This window comes from Rhinolophus ferrumequinum, chromosome 19 (assembly GCF_004115265.2).
Source record: "Rhinolophus ferrumequinum isolate MPI-CBG mRhiFer1 chromosome 19, mRhiFer1_v1.p, whole genome shotgun sequence".
Classification (NCBI taxonomy): domain Eukaryota; kingdom Metazoa; phylum Chordata; class Mammalia; order Chiroptera; family Rhinolophidae; genus Rhinolophus; species Rhinolophus ferrumequinum.
This window is the reverse complement of record NC_046302.1, coordinates 38,446,140-38,467,509: the sequence shown is the minus strand read 5'-3', so window position 1 is coordinate 38,467,509 and position 21,370 is coordinate 38,446,140. Positions and strand designations below refer to the sequence as shown.

Here is a 21,370-nt window from a genome sequence, read left to right as displayed (position 1 = left end):
TTTGGTTGCCACAAATTGTCCCTGTTGATGGTGGTCGAATAGCCTCCTTTAGTATTTCTTGTAGTGCAGGTCGTGTATTAGAAAATTCCCTCAGCTTCTGTATGTCTGGAAAGGTCTTTTTTCCTCCTTCATATCTAAAGGATATCTTTGCTGGATATATTATTCTTGGCTCATAATTTCTCTCTTTCAATAGTTTGAATATTCGGTTCCACTCCCTCCTGGCTTGTAGAGTTTCTGCTGAAAAATCTGATGATAATCTAATGGGTTTTCCTTTGTAGGTTACCGTATTCTTTTCCCTGGCTGCCTTGAGGAGTCTTTCTTTGTCGTTGATTTTAGACAGCTTCAATACAATGTGCCTTGGAGAAGGCCTGTTGGGATTGAGGTAATTAGGTGTTCTATTTGCTTCTTGGATTTGAGGATCCAGTTCTGTCCACAAGTTTGGGAAGTTCTCATCAACAATTTGTTTGAATATATTCTCTGTTCCCTTCTCTCTTTCTTCTCCTTCTGGTATGCCCATTATTCTTATGTTGCTCTTTCTGATGGAGTCCGAAAGTTCTTGTAGAGTTCTTTCATTTTTTTTAAGTCTCAAGTCTCTTTCTTCTTCCATCTGTGTAATTTCCAGGTTTCTATCTTCGATGTCACTGATTCTTTCCTCCATCTGGTCAATTCTGCTACCTAAGCTGGTTATTTCATTCTTAATTTCTTCTATTGAGTTCTTAATCTCCAGAAATTCTATTTGGTTCTTTTTTAAAATTTCAATCTCTTTCGTAAAATGCTCATTTTGTTCTTTGATTGTGTTTCTGAGTTCATTAAACTGCCTTTCTGTGTTTTCTTGCATCTCATTGAGTTTTTTCAGAACTGCAATCTTGAATTCTCTGTCATTTAAGTCACGTATTTCCATATCTTTAAGTTCCTTTTCTGGAGACTTTTCACTTTCTTTCTGAGCTGTCTTGTTGCCTTGGTTATTCATGGCAATTACTGATTTATTATTTCTCTTCCTAGACATTTACAGGAGTGGCTTCTGCAACAGGTTGATAGGAAGAGGTCTTTCTTTTGTTTTCCAGTACTTGTTGGTAGACTGTTTATTTTCTCTCCAACTGCAGCCTTCTTTTTCTCTCTCACACGGTAGTGCTATGGTTTCTCTGCACTATTCCAGCTTCTCACACAATGGGGAGATTCCCTAGGAGATGGGCTTCTCCTCTGTTAATAGTTCGCCTGGGTCACAGGGTGCAGTGTCTGTGTGGGTATGTGGAGAGCTTTTGAAGTTCCAAAACTCTTCCTGCACCAGATTCAGAGCCGTATGTTTCAGCAGTTCTGTTTACTCCTGCAGGGATCCGCCCAGATAGGTGGGGCCAGGGGCGGGGTGAGTTGTGAGAGGTGGTCCAGAGCAATGGCGGCAACCACCACCACAGCCAGTCCTGCTTCCACAGCTCCCTCCCCTCTGCCGGAACTAGTTGGGCTGCGAATCTGTGTCTGCGGTTCACAGTTCTCAGAACAGCAAATATTCTGTTCTTTTGATCTGACACTGCTACTGTTCCACTTCTAGCACCGGCCAGGTGGGGGCGGGGCGAGCTCTGGGAGGGTAGGGAGGGGGCGGCTAGTCTCAGTGCCTAAGGCTTCCATTCTCTGCTCGGCAGTGAGGGCTTAAACCACCGTTTGCAGGCTTCTTCCCTCAGTCTTTGCTCCGAGGTCTATGCTGTGAGGGTTGCGTTCAGCTGTGTTATATGCTGCCCCCTCAGCCCTGTGGGCCATAAATGGAGCCCTAGCAGTCCGAGTTCTTCCCTCTCCGGCAGCTGCGGTAGTTCCGGGATGCTGCGAGATTGTAGCACTGAGCTAGGTCTGCGTCGTTCGCCCGCGCAGCTCCATCTCCGCACTTCTCCCTTCTCTCCGCCCCTGCTCGCACGATTCGCCCACCTTTAGGTGAATTCAGTAGTGGGCCTCTTCGTCTTGCCTGTCTGCTGTGCAGGGAGTCCTTTGTGGAGTTATTGTTGTTTGATTAGTTGTAAATTCCAGGGGAGCTTTACAGAGGTCCACCTCATGCCGCCATTTTGATGACGAAAATCACTTTTTTTTAAATTGGGGAACAGTGTCTTTTTCCAGGGCCCATCAACTCCATGTCAAGTTGTTGTTTTTCAATCTAGTTGTGGGGGGCGCAGCTCAGCTCCAGGTCAAGTCATTTTCAATCTAGTTGTGGAGGCCACAGCTCACTGGTCCATGTGGGAATTGAACCGGCGACCTTGGTGTTATGAGCACCGCACACTAACCACTGTGCCAACCGGCTGCCCATGGGTGGCTCAGCTCCAAGCTCAAGCCATTGTTTTCAATTTAGTTGTGGAGGGGGCAGTTCACTGGCCCATGTAGGAATCGAACTGTCAACCTTGTTGTTGAGAGCTCGTGCTCTAACCAACTGAGCCATCCAGCCGCCCCATAAATAGACTATTTTAATATGATATAATTTGCTTTAATTTAAGAGACAGTGTACAGAGGTACCGTGGAGGTGGGGGTCAAAGAAAGCTTCCCAGAAGAAGGGGCATTCGAGCTGAGTGCTGAAAGGTCAATATGAGTTTGCCAGTTGAAAATGACAGAGAAAAGAGTTTCAAAACACAAGAGAAGCAGAAAAAAAAAAAGTATGATATTTTGGGGATCCCCAGTGCCTCATTTTTATTAACTCTGCTTCAATTCTTTTATGACAGTGGAACAAGGAACCAACTTATTTTGTAAATAGGAGCCAATTTGTTGTATAAAATGTTTCCATCTTTTGAAATATTATTTTAAATTACTTAAATATATAATTGTAATACTTAAAAAATTAACTATAAATTTTATTATTACAATTATGAAGAACAGAGATTTATAAATATAATATTTTTTAAAGTATTAAATATGAAATTATTTTTAAAAGTTATTTAAAAAACAAATATTTTTAAAGTTATTTAAAATACAAATATTTTTAAAAGAAGCAATAAAACACTTGGGATAAAACGACTTAGTATTTCTAAAGCAGCACATACCTAAGTTTGTAAGTTAGACATGTGAGAATACATGTGAAATAACTACTGCCGCATGTTGGGAGGGTGTCTGGGAAATGTTCAAGGGATAACTTTACTTTAAATCCTTGCTCATGCCTTGCAGGGCCCAGGAGGAGCCCTGAGGCGCCACTTCCACTTCAAATTCTCCACAGCCACCTATTGTGAGACCACTGGCCCCACGTTTCATGTGGCTTGACCCTGTAGGCGTCTTGATTCTGTGGTGTTGAGACTGTCAAGGGGTTTAACTCTCCCAGCTGAATCTGTCCCAGCCTCTTCTGAACAACCTCCAGAAAGAGAGGACATGGGGAGAGGGTGCACTGGCCTCTGCCCTTGGAGGTCCCACCCTGCCTCTGTGGCAGCGCCCGGCAGTGAACTACCGCATTTTATCACTGCGGAAACCCTCCACCAAGCCCCCCGGTCTAGCAGATGCTCTTCCTTCCCTGGGCTAGTACGAACTGTCAGGTACGAAAAAGGGAGGCCTTAAATGTCCCCTTGTCCAGTGGCTGTGGGAGACCAGAGGGCCCTTTCCAGGGGACACCAGCTATCCTTGTAGCCTTGACTCAGTGTGCAGGGTCATGTTCCAGCTCTGCCACCTTCTAACAACATGATTCTGGGCAAGTGAGTTAACTCCCAGAGCCCGTTCTGATGCTTATGATGGCCACTTTCCTCATAGACTAATTACATAGTGAATTCCTCCATGTCAAGTCCTGGCCCCACACTTGGCCCGTGGTAAGAGCTCGGCAAGCACTGGCTAAAATTGGTATTGTCATTCTGCATGAAGCTGCAGAAGGGACACTGAGGTGGCTCTGACATGCCTGGAACCAGCTGATGTTTGGGCCCCCTCTACAGTGGGACCCAGAGTTCCATCTGTTTAGCCTCAGTTTTCCCAGCTGCCAAATGGGGAGAAAGAAATGTCAGTCTCACCTAGTCACAGCGTGGGCCTAAGGATCAAGTGAGCTGATAGAAATGGAAATGCTCGTACAGTGGGAAAAACAGTAGATCTCAGCTATGAGTGTGGCTGTCGTTGTGTAACTTTCCCAAGAGGAGGAAAAAGGGGCAGGAAAGGGCAGGACCAGCCGAAGGCAACAGCCTCATTGCCCACTCCCAGTGCTGCCTCCTGCAATAACTGACCCCAGGGAGAGCCAGAGTGAGAGAGTGCACAGAGCACCCGCCTCCTTTTCCTCTTCTTCGCACCAACTTAGAACCGGAGCTGCTTCTGAATGCCATGATGTGCTGAAATGGGGTCACACTCCCGTAAATGCCGACGCTCCCAGGGTGTTGGGGATGCTGTGTGATGGAGCTGGAGGCCCCAGTGGTCCTGGAGCTGCCCACGAGGTCATCTGGGTGGGGCTGGTTTGCTCTATTTGTTTGACCAGGATAGACCCCACCCTCCCCAATAAGAGCCCAGGGAGACCCCCAACAGTCAGGCCTGCTTCTCTGCATAGTAACCTCTGTCCCTGTTGGTTTCCAGGTACTTTGAATTTTACGAGGGCCCTTTAGAATACAACTCCACAAGATGTCTGGAGCTGAGGCACGAAATCTTGGAAGTGAAGGTGCTGTCCATGTGAGTGTGAGCGGGGTGGGTGGTGGGGCAGGGTGGGGGGCAGGGTGGGGACTGGGGCAGAAGGAAGCAGGAACCGTGGTGGGGCCCGACAAAGCAAGAACTAAGTCTACTTCCCAGGACCCTGCATTGGGAGCGCCCTGGCCAGCGGCACTCAGGGATGATGGTGTGTGTTTTATGAAAAAAAAATCCAAGTGTGCAAGGTCACCTGTGGTGACTTGGGCCTTTGAGTCCCCGGCTCAATTTCCAGTCTCTGCGATTATCATCACCAGCTCCTCGTGTGTAGAAATTGAAGAGGGCACGGGAGCGTCTGACCTGAAATTCAGTCCTTTGTGCCGAGGGGTGCACGTTGCCTTCTTGCTATCGCCTTTAAAAAACTGTATATTCATTGACGTTTTGTATTGTTTTGGGTATTTACATGACACAACATTCAAGAGGTACAAAAAGGTATATACAGTGAGAAGTCCCCACACACAGCCGCCCAGTTCTCCTCAGAGACAACCCGTGTATCCTCGTACCTCCTTCTAGAAAGTCTGTGCAAAACCCAGCACCTACGTATGGATAGTCTTTGCTTTTCCTCTTCTTCTACATATATGGCAAAAGAACTGTGCTCTCTTCTTCCCAATGAGCAGTATGTAACTTACGGCTCTTTTAGATCCTGTGGGAGGAAAAGCACATTCCATGCTGAGTGTGTGTGTGTGTGTGTGTGTGTGTGTGTGTGTGTGTAGCACAATTTTCCCTCCCTCCTAGCACTGCCATGAGTTCAGTAAACCCATTTAGAGGAATTTGGGTTGTGTTACTCCTGAGAGGATGTATATTTATTTGAAAATAGTTATATCTAGATGTGGAAGAAATACAGTGCTTTCACAGTCAGGCAGTATTGGGCATTTGTGAGGACTCATGGGCCCCTGACATGACCCCCAGGACGCTGTCCATGCCCCACGGGCAGGAGCCATTGCTCCTTGAGCCGTCTGACATGATTTCCAGGCCGTGTGGGTCGTAGAAAGAGCCTGGGCCTTGAGGTCAGGCCGATCTGGGATCCAAAGCCAATGCTGCGCCTGGCCAGCTTTGCATCTTTATACAAATGAATTAATCTCTCTGAGCCTTTCCTTACCTACAAAAATGGGGACCTTGTACCTAGCTTTTAAGGGTTGCCATAAAGACTAGCTGAAATAACGTGTCCACATACATAGCAGTCCACATACATAGCAACACACAAAATAGGTGCTCAATAAACGTTCAGGTGCCTCCTCCTTCCCCTTTCTCTCCCTCTGGAACCACCACCAGCAACAGCAACAGCTTTCTTGGCTGTCATTCATGCTTCATAAGCTTAGTAGCTGCAGGAAAGTTCCAAGATAAGACCACACGTTCAGCTGGGATTAGCTGCATTGTTTATGGCCCCTGTACCAACCAAGGGGCTGTGTTCCCGCTCTGGAGATAAACACTTGGGGCAGCTCGCCCTCCTGGCAGTCCTACCCAGCCCTGGGCTGAGGACACACAGTGGTACCTGCCCTCACGGAGCTCACAGCCCAGGGTGGGGAAGGGGCGGGGGGAACTGATCACCCTGGGAGACGAGGGGATACAGGGAACTTACTCTGGGCTGGGGCACGGAGAGGTTGTCAGGCAAGGCTGCTCTGAGGAAGCGACGCTGGCTCTCTGCTCTGAAGGGTAATAGGAGTTAAGGAGGACAGAAGGATTCCAGACCAAGGGAACAGTTTGTGCAAAGGCCCTGTGCCAGAAAGGATCCCTCTGTGTCCCAGGCTCGGAAGGGTCAGGGCAGCTTGAATGGCAGCATGAGAGGGGAAATGGCAGCTGTGTCACTAGCGGAACCTTGTAGGGCAGAGCCTAATTTAGATTTTATCTTTATCTGAGGGCACTGGGAACCCACGGAAAGTGTTTTACGCAGGAGGTGGTGGGGCTATGATGTAATTGGTGCTGACTGCACGCCACCGAGGAGCTGGGATTTAGTGGCCAAGATAGCTGCCCGGACCTCAGTCAGGAGCCAAATCCATAAGCTCATAGGAAGAGAACCTTTATCTTTTCTCAGAATTCAAAGATCTCAGGCCCTGAAACATTGTAGTGTGGAAAGCCAGAGCACTCCCACGGAGAGCTCACCTTAGAGTTTTCAAAGGGTAAATAATTATATTTTTAATTATAAAATGCAGACAGTTTCTTCACGGTTACTTCAAGGTCTGCACAGGAAGATCTGAGAGACCCCATAAATTGAGCCTCCTTCTATGTCACTTCCCACCTCTCTACCCATATATTGTCTATATTTTAGTATGGGTCCCTGTGTTGGTTTGCTAGGGTTCCTATAACAAAGTACCACAGACGGGGTGGCTTAAACAACAGAACTTGATTTTCTCAGCGTTCCAGAGGCTAGATGTCTGAGGTCAAGGTGTTGGCAGAAACGGTTTCTTCTGAGGCCTCTCTCTTTGCCATTTTGATGGCCGCCTTCCATCTGTGTCCTCACAGGGTCTTCCCTCTGTGTACCTGTGTCCTAATCTCCTCTTATAAGGACATCAGTCACAGTGGATTAGGGCCCACCCTAGTAATGTTATTTTAACTTAACTGCCTTTTAAAAGACCTTATCTCCAAATGTCGTTATATGTTGAGATATTGGCGGTTAGGGCTTCAACATACAAATTTTGAGGGAGACACAATTCAGCTCCTACTAACAGTCCCTATATCACGCCTTCCATTTAGGGACCAAATGGGACATAACCTGGGCCCTTTGTTTCAAGCCTACATCACAAACATGGGGTGTGATGGGGAGCCTGATATTTCCCTGTGATCTGTGCCTACCCTTTGTGCCTCGTCGTGGACTCTTGTTGGTGGCATTTGGTCCTCTGCATGTTTGGCTCTAATTCTCATCTTTGCCTTTGGGACACCCACTCTGGTCTCCTGAACTGAGCCGCCATCCCAGCCGGTGCCCTCTGGGCCTTGCACGCCCCTGTCTCTTCCATGGCAGTTGCCCTCTCTTTGGTCCCCGGACCCGGGGAGTCTTGGGGTCTGAGAGGAGAGGAGAGGCCAGGGCTGGTCACGGGGCATCCGCGTGTGAGCCTGGTGGCACGCGGGGGAGCAGCAAGGCCAGTGCCCCCTTTTCTGAGTCAGTGGGCCCTCCAGGGCTGAAATCAGAGAGCCCAGAGGCCAGCCTCTGATCCGAGTAGTTCTGACACCACCTGGGTATCTGCCGTCTTTGCTGTGCTCTGGCCTAGAGCGGTGAGCGGCGCTCCTGGTGGAGGTCCTGAGTCATCGGGAAAAGGTTAAATCCCCATCTATGAACAGAGGGGGCTGGACGGATGCACTGCACGGCCCTTCAGGCACATGAATGTCAGCTGGCGTTCTGTCTGAGGAGACAGGGACGTACGTGTGTGATTCATCTGGGAACGACTGTGATCCAACATTGCTCCAATCAATGGTAAAAGTCAGTCAGCTGGAAAATTCCCACATGGACAAGGCCTCCTTCCCTGACAGTGTCAGATGCATGAAGAATTGCTCTATGCTGATTTGTTATGAAAACACATTGTCGCTAATACTTACAAAAATTATGTTTCAACTTAGTCATTCTAGAGCCTCTTTATTTTTAAACCAGCTGCTGCCTGTGCTCACACCCAGGTGGTCTCACCTCACCCCTCTGGCCTCTCCTGCTGCCCCTTCCCCATGTTTCCGGGGTGGGGAACCCTGGCTGAGCCCTGTACTGAGACAGGAGAGAGGCTGGGGGCCAGGGCCGGGCAGGGCTCTCCAGGGTGGGCGGCTGCTTTGTTCCCAGGTGCCTCTGAGTCACGGAGCCTTACCCTGCATGGGCTCAAGACGCTTTTGTTAAGTGAATGAGTGGATGGAGGAGTGGACGAGACCTGGGTGGAAAGAGGGGAGGCCATGGAGGGAAAGGGGAAAAAAATCAAGTAGAATATAAAAGCTTGTCATAATAAAAAGCGACAGTCTCCTGTCCCACACCTTCTCCTACAGCACTGTTCCTTCCACCTCTGGGCTATTTGTTCTGGTAGTTACCTCCATACCTCTAAGTACTACATGCCTGCTGCTCTTTCCTGACTGAACCCGTTTGCACAGCGCTCGCTGATGTCCTGCTTCAGTGGGTGAGGATTCAGCTCCCTTACCCCTCCCCCGACCCCTCCCTACTTCTCCCTGTTGAAGGGTATTGCTATTTTTAGCTCTCCTGTCTATAGATTGCCCAAGTAACCTATTTCTCATTCTACCAAATATTGACAGTATCTCTTGATCCTGTACTTTGTAAGATGAGGTTGTTAAAATGACCCCTACTTTTTAGTTGCAGCCTCTGGCTTCAGTCATCCATGAGTTTACTTTTAAAATGTCAAGGCTGATAACATACATTCTGTTTGTAACCATAGCAAGTCCTTTTTGAGTTTTCTCTATCGGTTAACTCTAACGTTTGAAGATCAGACAACAGTGATTCCATCTCCTTTCTCGTACATTCCCCACCCCCCTTTTTTTCTGGAGATTCTAGTCATCTTCTCTCCCTTGAACTCTTTATCTCTATTATGCCCTATTTATTTTTTTCCTGACTCTCCATCAATCAGGCATTCCCCCAGGGTTTCCTTCATCCTCTTGCTCCAAACTGGATAGGCTGCCTTCCTGATGGGTCACATGTCATTGTCCGGGGACTTCCTTCTCTGCCTCCTTAGGTCCGACTCACCTTGGCTTAGAACCCATAGCTGCTTCCTTCTTGGTTTCCTCCTTCAGTTTGCTTCCATCCATCTTCAAGTCAATTCCCCCAAAATGATGGGTGGGAGGTAAAGTTTGGGGTCCTTCTATGTCTAAATGATTTAATTCTTCCTTTACACTCGATTGTTGGTTTGGTGGGGTCGGTATTTTATGTGAAAGTCATTTTCCCCCAGAATACGACGACCTTCTCCATCACCTTCTGGAATTGAGGACGTTATGAGCAGGACACTAATTGTTCCTTTGGCGGTGACCTGTCTTCTCTCCTGAGTCTTTTCAGATCATGACTGTTCTGAAATGTCCCGATTGTGTGCCTCAGGGTTCACACCCCTTGGGACCTCTTCGCCTGGGGCTCATGTCCAAAGTCTTGAACTTTCTCTTAAATCTCTTTTCATTTCCTCCTCTGCTTCCTCTTTCTAGTTCCTCTGGGTTGTATACTGGATTTTCTTCGTAGCTCCTCTAACACTGATATATTTTAATGTCGTCTTTTGCTATCTCTTTTTCCTTTGAGAAAATTCCTTGGCTTTATTATCTTCCAGCTCCTCTAATGAACTTTTTCTCAAGAGCTCTTTCTTTGTTCGGTTATTGTTTTAAGGACATCATGACTTCTTGAAGATCTCTGAGGACACTAAGTAGAACATTTTTAAGTTATAGTTTGTTCCTCCAATAGTTCTCTCTGTGGTCGTTTTTTTAAACCAGTATTTACTTATTTATGTATTTAGTTTGTAGGTACAAATGGTGATTAATATGAATAGTTTAATTAGATATACAGGCTTATATTTTGAATATGTTTATGACAAAAGACAGTATAAGAAAAATAATGAAAACAAGAAATAGAAGAAATAATACCCATAATCATAACGTACCAAAAAAGTCCACAATTTTCTTTTTTAAAAAATTTATTTTCAATTACAGTTGACATAAAATATTAGTTTCAGGTGTACAATATAGTGATTTGACATTTATATACCTTATGAAGTGATCATCCTGATAAGTCTAGTACCCACCTGACACCTTACATAGTTATTATAATTTTATTGGTTATATTACCTATGCTGTACTTTACATGCCCATGGCTATTTTAATAACTGGCAATTTGTGCTTCTTAATCCCTTTCACCTTTTTCACTCATCCCACCCACCCCGCCCCAATCTGGCAAGCACCGATTTGTTCTCTGTATCTATGAGTTTGTTTCTATTTTGTTCGTTCATTTATTTTGTTTTTCAGATTCCAGATAAGTGAAACCATATGGTCTTTATCTTATTCTGTCTGCCTTATTTCACTTAGCATAAATGGTAAGATTTCATTCTTTTAATGGCCGAGTAATATTCCATTGTATATATGAGTATACACCCGTTTTCATCCATTCATCGATGAAGGGACGCTTAGGTTGCTTCCACATCTTGGCTCTTGTAAATAGCGCTGCAGTGAACATAGGGATGCACCTATTTTTTTGAATTAGTGTTTTGGATTTCGTGGGATAAATTCTCTGTGGTCATTTTATCTGATGGTTTATCTTGGTCTGTTTCCTTCAGGGTGACCAGGTGATCCTTGGTTATCTATTCATATTTAAAATTAAACAATACAAAGCTGATGGGAACTCGAGTCTGAGAGCAGGCTTTCCTTGTACTTAGGTGTTCAAGATGCTGCTGGCCCTTTTGCTGCTAGAATGCCCAGATCTTTTCACTACGAATGATAAATTACTTTTAGGCAGGAACTGACAGTCAGATTCAATCCCTCTCCCCTCATTGGACATTAAATATTTGGCTGCTGTGGGGTGGGCTTGATGGTTTTGGATAGGGACTCACAACTAATCCTCCTTTTAACACCGCGTTCCTTCCGTTCCCTCCACTGCCCTTTAAAATTTTCCATGCAAATTGGTTCTATCTCTGGGCTATGCCATCCCTGCTATGTCACTCCTTCTCCTTCCACACACTTGTAGAAATCTCTCTTCCCCTGAGACCCCACCCCCACTCCCATTATTCTGTTCATCTGGTAGGTTTATACCTTATTTATTCTTCTTGTGGAATATTAATGGTGTCTTGGGAGAAAGGAGATAAGTGCCTTAGATCAACCCTTCACCTTTAGAGATGATCTGTGCATTTGTAAAGCAGTTTTTAAAATATTTTGCCCACATTATCTCATTTGATCTTTCTTAAAACCTTTGAGATCTGCAGGGCACAGGTTATTATATCCGTCTTACAGATAAAGCAGCTGAGTCTCAGAGGGATTAAATGACTTATCCGAGGTTACATTGCACGTCGGGGATGGAGCCAGGTGTTCAGGCCCAACCCTGGTCCAGTGTATGACACAGGCGTTGGAGGCACAGAGAGTTGGGGCCCTGACACCGGTAACAGTCAAACTTGGGACCCCGGCCTGCAGTGTTACCACAGCTGTGTTTCTGGCAGGCAGGCGTTTGAGGCATTGGCAGCACAGGGGGCTGCTCTAGGGGCCTGTGGTTTGCAGGAAGGGGGGGAGGGAAGCAGTGGGTGAGCCAGGCCACCTCTGTGTAATGACATCTCTCCTCCAGTGTCACGTGAGCTTGAGATGTGAAAGCTGCTGTGGGAGCATTGGGAAAGCCAGAAGGAAGGGTCAGGATGGGAGGAGGGGCTCCTTCCCGCTCTTTGCAGCTGCTAAGCCAGTCCCATAGTTAAGGAGTATCTGAACTGGGTCTGAGGCTCAAGTCCCTGTCTGCTTCCCAAATCCACGTGCTTAGTCACTATTCAGTAGGACTTTTCCTGCAATCACCCCACCAGTCACGTATTCCCTCTGTCGGTGAGGCTTGCACTGTTTGAGAACAACGATTTCCCCGTCCAATTAAAGAGACATGCCTATGTAAAATGGACCTGTTTTGTACCTTCTGGTTAACTGAGTATTTGCCTTTTTTGGGGAACCATAGACCCCTTTGGGAAGTTGATGGAAGCTTCAGATTGTCCCCAAGATACGCACATGGGTGGATAGACATGGGATTTTGCCTATGCTTCAGAGGGCTCATGAGTTCCCTTAAGCCCTTCAGGGGACCTCAGAGTAAGAGCTACAGTTCCAGTAGTTTTTTGATAACACCCAGCTCCTGGGAGCTGCTCACTTCCCCAGTCGTGATCAAACCAGAAGGACCTTGAAAGGGCTGCTCTCTGTACCACGCCCAAGACCAGCCAGCTTCAGAAAGGGTCCAGAACCAGGTGACCCTGAACAGCGGCAGCCCGGGGACTGTGGCAGTGGTAAGGAGAGAGAATTCATAGCTGTCCTTTAAGGAACTTAACGATCTGTCCAGCATTTCCCAGTGTTTCTGAGGAACTCCAGTCTGATGCCCTGCTCAGTGGGAAAAGGGTCCCATGATCAATGTCTTTTGCTGGTTTCAGTCAAAGGGAGACTCCCACGTGATGTAGACATTCCCCCTCCAGAGTGTGCTTCAGGCTGTCAGAAGCTGAGGTGTGTAAGAACCGGCTGGCGTAAAACCTTGCGGGCGGGTGTTCAGACAAAAGGAGCACATCTCAGGTTTCTCATCTCTTCCTTTCTGTCATCTGGAAATTGTGGCCTGCCCTTGGAAATGGCAGATAGAGGAGGCGCGCCCTTGTCATGAGCCCCACTGTGTGCTGAGCACAGTGGGGGTGATTTACAGACCTTCCCTTAGGGGAGTGGTCTCATCCCCTTAGATGTTCCTGAGACAATTGGTAGGTCCGTGGGGAGTGGGCACATGAGGGAAAACGTTTTAAAATGTACCTGGGGTTGGTTTTAATCAGATGTGGTGAGACACACAGAATCGGCAATGACTCAGGAAGGACGCAGATCCCTGGAAACTGGCGGCACAGTTCGCCGTGCAGGGCCACAGGGGAGACACCAGGGTTGGCTGGAGGCAGACGGGTGAGGGGATGACCTGGGGGAGAGCCGTCCGTGTGGTTTTCATGGGAAGGAATGGGCAAGGCGGGGTAGACAGCTTTCGGGTTGGCTAGTTTGAATAATGTCGGTGGGCCCTGGGGCACAGGGCCTGCCCCTGGTGATCTGATGCCTGGCCCTGGGATGGTTCGGGCAGGGGCTGGTGGCTCAGTGGATGAAGGAGGTGGGCGAGGGTGGGGGCTCTGGATTGGTTGGTGTGCCAATGAAAGGTGCGCTTGCAGGAGAGTTGTTTGCCATCTCTAGGAATTAGCAAGGCCCCAGGTACCCAAGCATCAAGACGACAGACAATAAGAACAGATAGTCAATGCAGAGGACCAGCCCGGGATTTGGCATGTGTGGAGCAGGAAGGGAGCATGTTTGGGAAGGACGACATTTTGTCCAGCCTGGCCCTCTCATGGCCTCTTCTGTCCTCCACTCCCCCAGGGTGAAGCAGTCGGAGCTGTTCGACAGGTGGAGGAGCCTGCAGATGTGCAAATGGGCCATGAACATCTCCGAAGCCAACCGGTTCAAGTACCTATGACTCCTCTGTCCTGCCTGGCCCTCTGCCTGGGTGGTTTACCTCCTGCCATCTCTTCAGATGTCCCTCATCCTGCGAGGCCCCGCCCCAGGGGCGTCTCCCGGGAGCTGGCCCTGACAGGGCTTTGGAGTCTGGGCAGGGGGGCAGGGGTCTCTGACTCAGCACGCAGGCTGCGGTGGGCGCCTGCAGTATGCCGTCCTCCACAGTCTCACTCTGAGTCCTTGCAACAGCCCTGCAAGTTCAGTGCTGCCATCTCCAGTAGAGCTGAGGTCACCCGAGACGTAATGGTGACGCGGTTTGCAGGAGATCTCCAGCCGGCCTGTGTGTTAAGTCACCTTAAGCACCTTCCGTGGCCTCACTCTGTTCCCCTCCCCACTCCTGGGGCAGCTGCTCCAACTCAGCAGCCTCCTCTTTCTTGGAGCTCTTGGGTTCTTACTGCCCGTACTGGACGTTTGAGCCCTGTTGTAGGTTATCTTCCAATTGTTCTCTAACCAAAATCGACAGATTATAAGCTCCCAGAGAGGCAAGAGCTACATCTTAAAGTTCCCCTGTCCTTGAGAGCTAAGCGGCTGCCAATGTCCAAACATTCGTTTTGATTAATGGCGAACTGTAGGGTCCTCTCGACCTCTAAAAGTCTGTGAGTTCAGGATTTTGCTTCACTGCAGGTAGAACGTATTAGTAAATAGAATTATTAGGCTCCTGGCTAAGTGTGCATAAACTGGATTTCAGCAACTCAGCTTGTACTTTAAATGTACTGAGGGGCCATCAGCATGAAGGAATCCCACATGGGAGGCTGTGAGATGCAAATAACACTAAGTGTTGTGTATTTTCTTCATAAGTCATTTGTTCCAGTTTGCTGCAATTCCAGGCCGTCTAGAGACTGGGTAGTAGTTTTAAGTGGCATATATATATATATATATATATATATATATATATTTAATGTGGATGTTTAAAGTGATCACCCCTAAAGAGCATGTGCCTGCAGCCTGGAACCAGAGTCCTCTGTGACGCTGCAGCAACCCAGCTAAGGTCCGACAGTAGTTTTCAGAGACCCATGTATCAGAAGTAGAATCTGAACTTGAGCCAAGTACTGGAAGAGCGGGGAGAAGGTCCAAGGTCTGGGCTGTAAGTGCTGCCCCAAGTCCACACCTCAGAAAGAGCTGTCACTGTGGGCACTGGGCAGGCAGGTGTCCCTGGGGATGGGTGAAGCTGAGTTACACTGAGGGAGTGGCTGATAAACACTCAGCGTGGACGAGGTCAGTGAGATGCAAAAGGATGCTGTCCAGGCTGAGAGCTGGACAGAGGCCTCATCAGTGGGACTCACATACGTATCTAAGGAAGTGATGAAGCAACAGGAGGATGATGGGGCAAGAGGAAAACAGTGAACCTTTGGTGGGGATCAGCCAGCACTCTCCAGGAGAGAGGCTCCAGGGGAGTTGAGACCCTCTGGCCGGGGCAGTGGGAGAGTGGCTTTGGGTGTGGAAAACGGAGGTGAGTGACATCAGGTCGTGCCATGCTCTAAGTGGAAAAACCTTCAAGCCAGTCGGTTGTCTACCTTTGTTCTTGTCACAAGCTCATTGAACAGTGATGAAGTTGTCAATTCAGGTTCACAGGAACGCAATGCAGTGAAGTGGGGCAGGGTGGGGAGGGTGTGATGGAAGATCTAAGCAGGCATAAGGAGGCATAAGCATGCCCGTTACAGGGAGGGAATCCTATAATGGAAGCCCTCTCTCACCCTGCTGCTTCCAAGTAGATACACCGGCATTCTGGTTTATGTATCAGTCACTTGTGAGCTTGGTTAGTATAAGGCCTGCAATGGGGTGATCTCCAGTGGGCTGACAAGCTTGAGTTTCTGTACCAGCAAAGCTAAACAGGCCAGATGCTTGTTTGTCATACTGACCCGTGCGTGGCCCCGTGCGTGGTCACATTCTGAAACCCAACCCTCCATAGGAAAGAATGTTCTCAGTAACCAGCAGCGAGCCGAGCTCCTCAGTGAAGTCCCTGTAAGAGATAAAGTCATAAAAACGTATGTGTAAAACCTTCTTGGCTTTGGCAACCTGGAGTCACAGAATTACAGAGGGTCAGAAGAGCCAACCCTGTATTCTACAGTTGAGGAAACTGAGGCTCAGACAGGGAAAGAGTCCTGCCCAAAGCCCCACAGCTGGACCCAGGCTTCTTGACAGCAGGTTGGCAAGCCAAGTTTCCATCCTAGATCTAGGTTGTGAACTTTCCAGGAAGCCCCTAATGGTCCTCATCCAGGCTCCATGGGGAAGGTGTTCCATTTCTCCCATGGCCGCCTGGACCTTGTCTGTGACTTTGCCGGGAGCCAATGTCGGGAGAAGAAGGCCAGGGTGTACTCAGCCCACTGCTGCTGTTTTAGGAGAAAGTGGGTCCTCGTGGGCCTGAAGTCCCCGATGTGAGAGGGTGGCAATTTGCACCCTTTTGTCAAGCCCAGCCCCTCTGCAGCCAGGGCAGAGGGCTTGGGGTCCCCAGGGCACGGGCAGTAAGATGAGCCCAGGATCTGACCCTATCACCAAACCTCGCCAGCAGGCCTTGGAAAACACACTGCCGATGGGACAGCAGCTGCAGATGAGAGAAAAACCAGGCTCCTCTGGCCTGGCTACCTCCCGTGCTGCCCTCACTCATCAGCCGCATCCTCCCGTGGAGGGTGTTTGTTTTAAGCCTCTTTGTATCATCTCAGCTTTATCCCGTCTGGAGCTCATGTTGGAGTGTTTTTTTTTGAGTGAAAACCAAAGGGTTATTATTATTTTTTCGCTAAATAATGAACTCCTGCAAATGTCTTTTGGAAGCGAGGTTCTGCTTTCTGCAGGAAGTCATCCAGTTATCAACGCACCACCCCAAATTTCTGGCCCTCCCCTGTTCCTGAGACAGTTTCTAAATGATTGAAGTGGCACATTTCTGTTGACCGTGTGTATCTTGGCTTTTTGACCCTATCAGACCAGGTAAACGCCTTGTCTAGAGTCCAGTATGAGGGCCAAGAACCCAAGGAAGAGCTCTGCATCCCTGGGTTTCCGTGAGGGCTGGCTCCATAGTGTTTCCGGGAAGTAGTAGGATGCTTAGCAGATCTTGACGAAAGCTCAGATGAACGAGTCATCCCGCAGTCGGCAGGTACCAGGTAGTCGAACACTCGTGTGACTGACATTGCAGGAGCCCGAGAGGCGGGGACCCTGCCATCAAGGGGCTTTCATTCAAGCAGGGAGGGAGTTGCAGATGGTGAAGCAGGTAGGACCCAGTGTGTACTCCAGGCCTGCAGAAGCCAGTGTGGTCTGGGGATGGGGCAGCTGGGAGTTCACATTGAGAAACGTGACTGGACCCTGAAAGACCTTGGCATTGGGAAGAGTACTGAAGGGGGAGGGGACCGTATGAACAGATGTGTGGGGAGGGACGGGGTGGGTGGGAGAAAATGGTTCTCCCTTGTCTCCCCAAGGGACCCCTCTGTGTTTCAAGAGGCTTGCTCAGCCCTGTGTCACCGGTCTCTCCCATCTGTCGCCTGCCCCACAGGTCCACTCTGTCCAGGTGCTGCAATGCTCCCTCCTTCCTCTTCACCACCCAGAAGAACACTCCCCTGGGGACGAAGCTCAAGTACGAGGTGGATACCAGCGGCATCTACCACATCAACCAGGAGATTTTCCGCATGTTTCCCAAGGTGCCGCTTTGAGCAGGGTGGTCGGGGTGGGGGTGGGGGGGCAATGGGACTGACCCAGCCTGGCCTCTGTGGCCATGGCGCTGTGGTTGGCACTACTCTGCTTTGCCCTCTGCCCCCACTTGTCCCGGCCCAGGTTGGCCATTAGGCTTGGTAGAACATCTTCTGGGATCCTTGGGGGGTTCTGTATGGAATGAATGCCAATTATTCGAATAATGGCTATTATTCGAATGACTTTTGGCAAGAAAGTGGTCATAGAATGTTGGTGGTTGCGTTGTTTGTAGAGGACATCCTGAAGATATCTGGGAGAGTGATAAGCATTTGTCCCCCACCCGAGGGCAGCATAACAGCCAAAACATCCATGCAAAGGTTGCGTGTACACAAGAAATCACCAACCAATGCAAAGCAAAGCACCGAAAGCTTGGTCATGTCTTGGATGACCTTAAGCTGTCATTTTGTTTTTCTAGGCCTCAGTCTCCCCATCTGTAACACTGGGGTTTCGACTAGAAATAGGTCTGGGTGCTTACAACAGAAACTCTCAAATAGCAGAGACTTAAAGAAGAGAGACATTTATGTTTTTCCTTTCACATATAAGAAATCTGCAGGTAGGCTGTTCATCCAGGGCTCCCTGGTCACGGGGTAACCACAGAATGAGTGAGTGATCGACGTGGGCAAACTACTCAGATCACTGAAGCTCAGCGACATGCACTCATCACATTCTCAGAGAAGGCGCCCTGGGGACAGATTCTGATGCTTACCCTCTGAAGCCGAGGAAGAGTCCGTGGGACGTGTTCACAGCCACCTCCTGGAGAGTGCCGGGCTCAGGGCAGGACCTCGTGGGTCTAGTTTGTAAAAATGCTGAGTGGGGCCAAGTTCAGGTCTTTCTGCATGAAATCTGAGGGCCCCGGCTGCCCTGCTTCTCGAGGACGTGCTAATGAAACACTTCCCAGGGTTCCCTGCATCCTGTTCCTTGCACCAGAGTGTACTGGTGAGACTGGACATTGTGGGGGCGCCGGGGAGGAGCTGAAGGTGGAGAGGTGTCAAATGGACCCTCCCACATCACAGTGGTGGAGGACGCTTTGGTGTGAGCCATGTTGACAACGTGGGTCTTGCATGGCCTGGAGCACTAGGTGGACAGCAGGTAAACTTGTACCTCACGCAGGTAATCCCGGTGGGTGACACACAGCTTGGTTTTGACATATGGGTCTGCAAAGGGCCACGGGTATGGACTGCTGAGTCCCAGAGAATTACAAGAGGGATCGCCAAATGTTCTCTGGAAAGGGCCAGAGAGTAAACATTTTAGGCTCTGCAGGCCATCTGGTCTCTGTCACAACTATTCACCTTTATTGTTCTTGCACAAAGCAGCCATAGAGAGGAGTAAACACGTGAATGTGGCAACACTTGAGTTCCTCTGAGATGCTGAAATTTGAATTTTATGTTATTTTTACATGTCACAAAATATTCTTCTTTTGTTTTTTTTCCAACTATTAACAAATATAAAATCATTCTTAGCTTTCGAGCTATGCAGAAATAGGTGGTAGGTCAGATGTGGCCCACAGGCCATGATTTGAGACCCCCTGGATAGAGCATGTGACACAGAAGTCCCGAACTTCCCTAAAAGTATTTCTTTGAGTTTGTTAAAACAAACAAACAAACAAACAAACAAACAAACAAACAAACAAACAAACAAACAAAATAGAGCCTCTCAGTCTCCTACCCCCACCCTGAAGATTCTGATTCCATGGTTCTGGGATGGAGCCCAGGAACTCGTATTTTCAGAAAGTCCCCCAGTCATTTTTGATTTACAGAAGTTTGAGAAACACTGACAGAGAACATAAAAAGCCTCTGATGGTCTCTCCAAAGATGACTTTGTTTTTCCCCTTTCTCTAGTAAAAGTCAGTGTGGTTCCCCCACTGGTCCTGAGACACCCTTGTTTCCCCGTCTTGGCCCCAGGCCCGTTTTCACTTCAGGGAAAACGGGCCATGAAGGAGGACAGTCTCCTACAGATGACGCAGCATCTCCTTGAGACTCAGTGTCATTCCCCATGATCCTGTCGTAGTGTGATTTTTCCAACGGCCCATCTGGCGGTCGGTCCCGATGGAAGCCCAAGGTGCTGACGGGGTCCGCTCTCCTGCAGGGCCAGCCAGCTAGTGTGTGCTGGCAGACCTGCCCAGTAGGCTCCCGGTGTCACAGATGGAAGGGACCTTCAGGGCCACCTCATAATAACAGCCTGGTCTTCTTGCTGAGACCCTTCTGGGCCGAACCCTGCTGTAGGTAGGCTTTTCTTTGGCATCCATGGTTCTCCACCAGGGGGCCATTTGGGGACATTTGGCAATGTCTGGAGACATTTTTCGTGACTTGGGGTCATGACTTGGGGTACGCTTGGCGAGGGATGCTGCCACGCATCCCACAGAGCACAGGTCAGCCTCCACAACAGAGAATGGTCTGCTCCAAACTGTCCACAGTGCCAAGCTGAGAAACTGCTTTACATCAGCTCATTGAATCACATGAAACACACATTACCACCCTAACTGTACAAATTACAGCATTGTAATTTGTAACAAATGTTATAAAATGTACAAAATTGAATTGCTGAGAGCTCTAAAAACTTGTCTATGTTCCCTCACCTCACGATGGGTAAACCCAGGATTGAACTTGGGCCTTTTGACTAGGGTGCCCAAACCTGCTTCCCCAGACTTTCCCAGTTTGACCAAATGTTAAGTCCTGCATCCCGGGCCAAGTGCCCCAGTCCTGGGCAAACTGGGATGGCTGGTCACCTTACCCTTGACTTCAGGCCTGTCCTCCTGCCCCATGCCTGCCCACTTCTACCTGCCTCAGGGGGCCCATGAGGGGATTATGGCCTAGAGTGGGGACATGATAGAACCAGGTCTCCTAACTCTCAGGCCACTATTTGCTTTTTCCTGCCAACTTGCCTGTGGTGCCCTGGAAAGCATGTCCAGGGAGCTGTGTGGGCAGCCAATGCCCAGGCCAAGGTAACCCTGCCACCTGAGGTATGACAAGGTCAAAGCACTGGGATGCTCGGTCCCGACCTCCCGTGAATGTTATCACTCGGTGTAAGTCCTGGGCTCCCCTGGGCTCAGCGCCCTCTCTTTGCAGAGACGCCAGGCGTCCCAGCCTCTCAATGCTCCCCTGACATGGCCTTACTTGCTCTCTCCTAGTGTCTTATCCCTGCTGCTGCCAAGTCCTGGCATCTATCCCAGTCCAGATGACCTCTCTGTCTCAGTCCTGTGTCCTCCTCGTGGAGCAGAGGGAGGGTCTGTCCCTCGCCCTGACCTGACGGGTGAGGGCCAGGTTTAGGGCCCTGGTCCCTGGATGACCCTGCCCTCATTTCTGCTGCTGTCATCCCACAGAACACGTACATTAATCATTAAAATATGTAAACTCGCTGTGATAAAAAAGCTGAGCTTCCAAACATTGGGAAAACTAAAGGCAAGCAGGGCTAGCCATAACCTGTCCTCTCTTCTCTCTAGACACCAGGGCTTATTGAAAAAGGCTATGGAGACCTGGTTTCTGGTTCCAGCTCATTCATAATGGCCTGTGGAACTGAGAATAGGTCTTTTGACCTCTTTTCTCATATGCAGGTGGAATAACCACTTTTCTCTCATGTTCTCCACCAGGCTGACTCATGGGGCCATGAGGAGTGGAGGTGGATGTGGGTATGGAGGTAAGAGCACCGGATGAAGGCTGTGCCCCTGTCTCCTCAGGACATGCCCTACTACCGGTCCCAGTTTAAGAAGTGTGCAGTGGTGGGCAACGGAGGTATCCTAAAGAACAGCCGCTGCGGGAGGGAGATCAACAGCGCTGACTTTGTTTTCCGGTAAAAGAACCACCTCGGTCTGCTCCTGCTGCTCCTGCTGCTTCTGCCCCTATGGCCCTCCCCCTTCGTGCCTTCCCCTGTGGTACCCCACCCCCATAATGCTGCCCTTTATATGATTAATCCCCCACTCCCCACCCCTGCAAACCCTGATGCTCTGGCTTGTCCC

The 21,370-nt window shown here is 49.0% G+C and overlaps 1 protein-coding gene across 2 annotated transcripts in view; it reads left to right on the top strand.

Annotated features, from left to right (window-relative positions):
* The window catches only part of ST8SIA5 (ST8 alpha-N-acetyl-neuraminide alpha-2,8-sialyltransferase 5), a 55,161-nt gene that overhangs the window by 23,974 nt on the left and 9,817 nt on the right, over window positions 1-21,370 (top strand). For both annotated transcript variants that reach the window (XM_033087417.1, XM_033087418.1), the window contains 4 exons: window positions 4,501-4,593; window positions 13,609-13,695; window positions 17,225-17,369; window positions 21,092-21,204. In XM_033087417.1, the coding sequence (XP_032943308.1) occupies window positions 4,501-4,593; window positions 13,609-13,695; window positions 17,225-17,369; window positions 21,092-21,204 (438 nt within the window). The remainder of the gene's footprint in view (window positions 1-4,500; window positions 4,594-13,608; window positions 13,696-17,224; window positions 17,370-21,091; window positions 21,205-21,370) is intronic.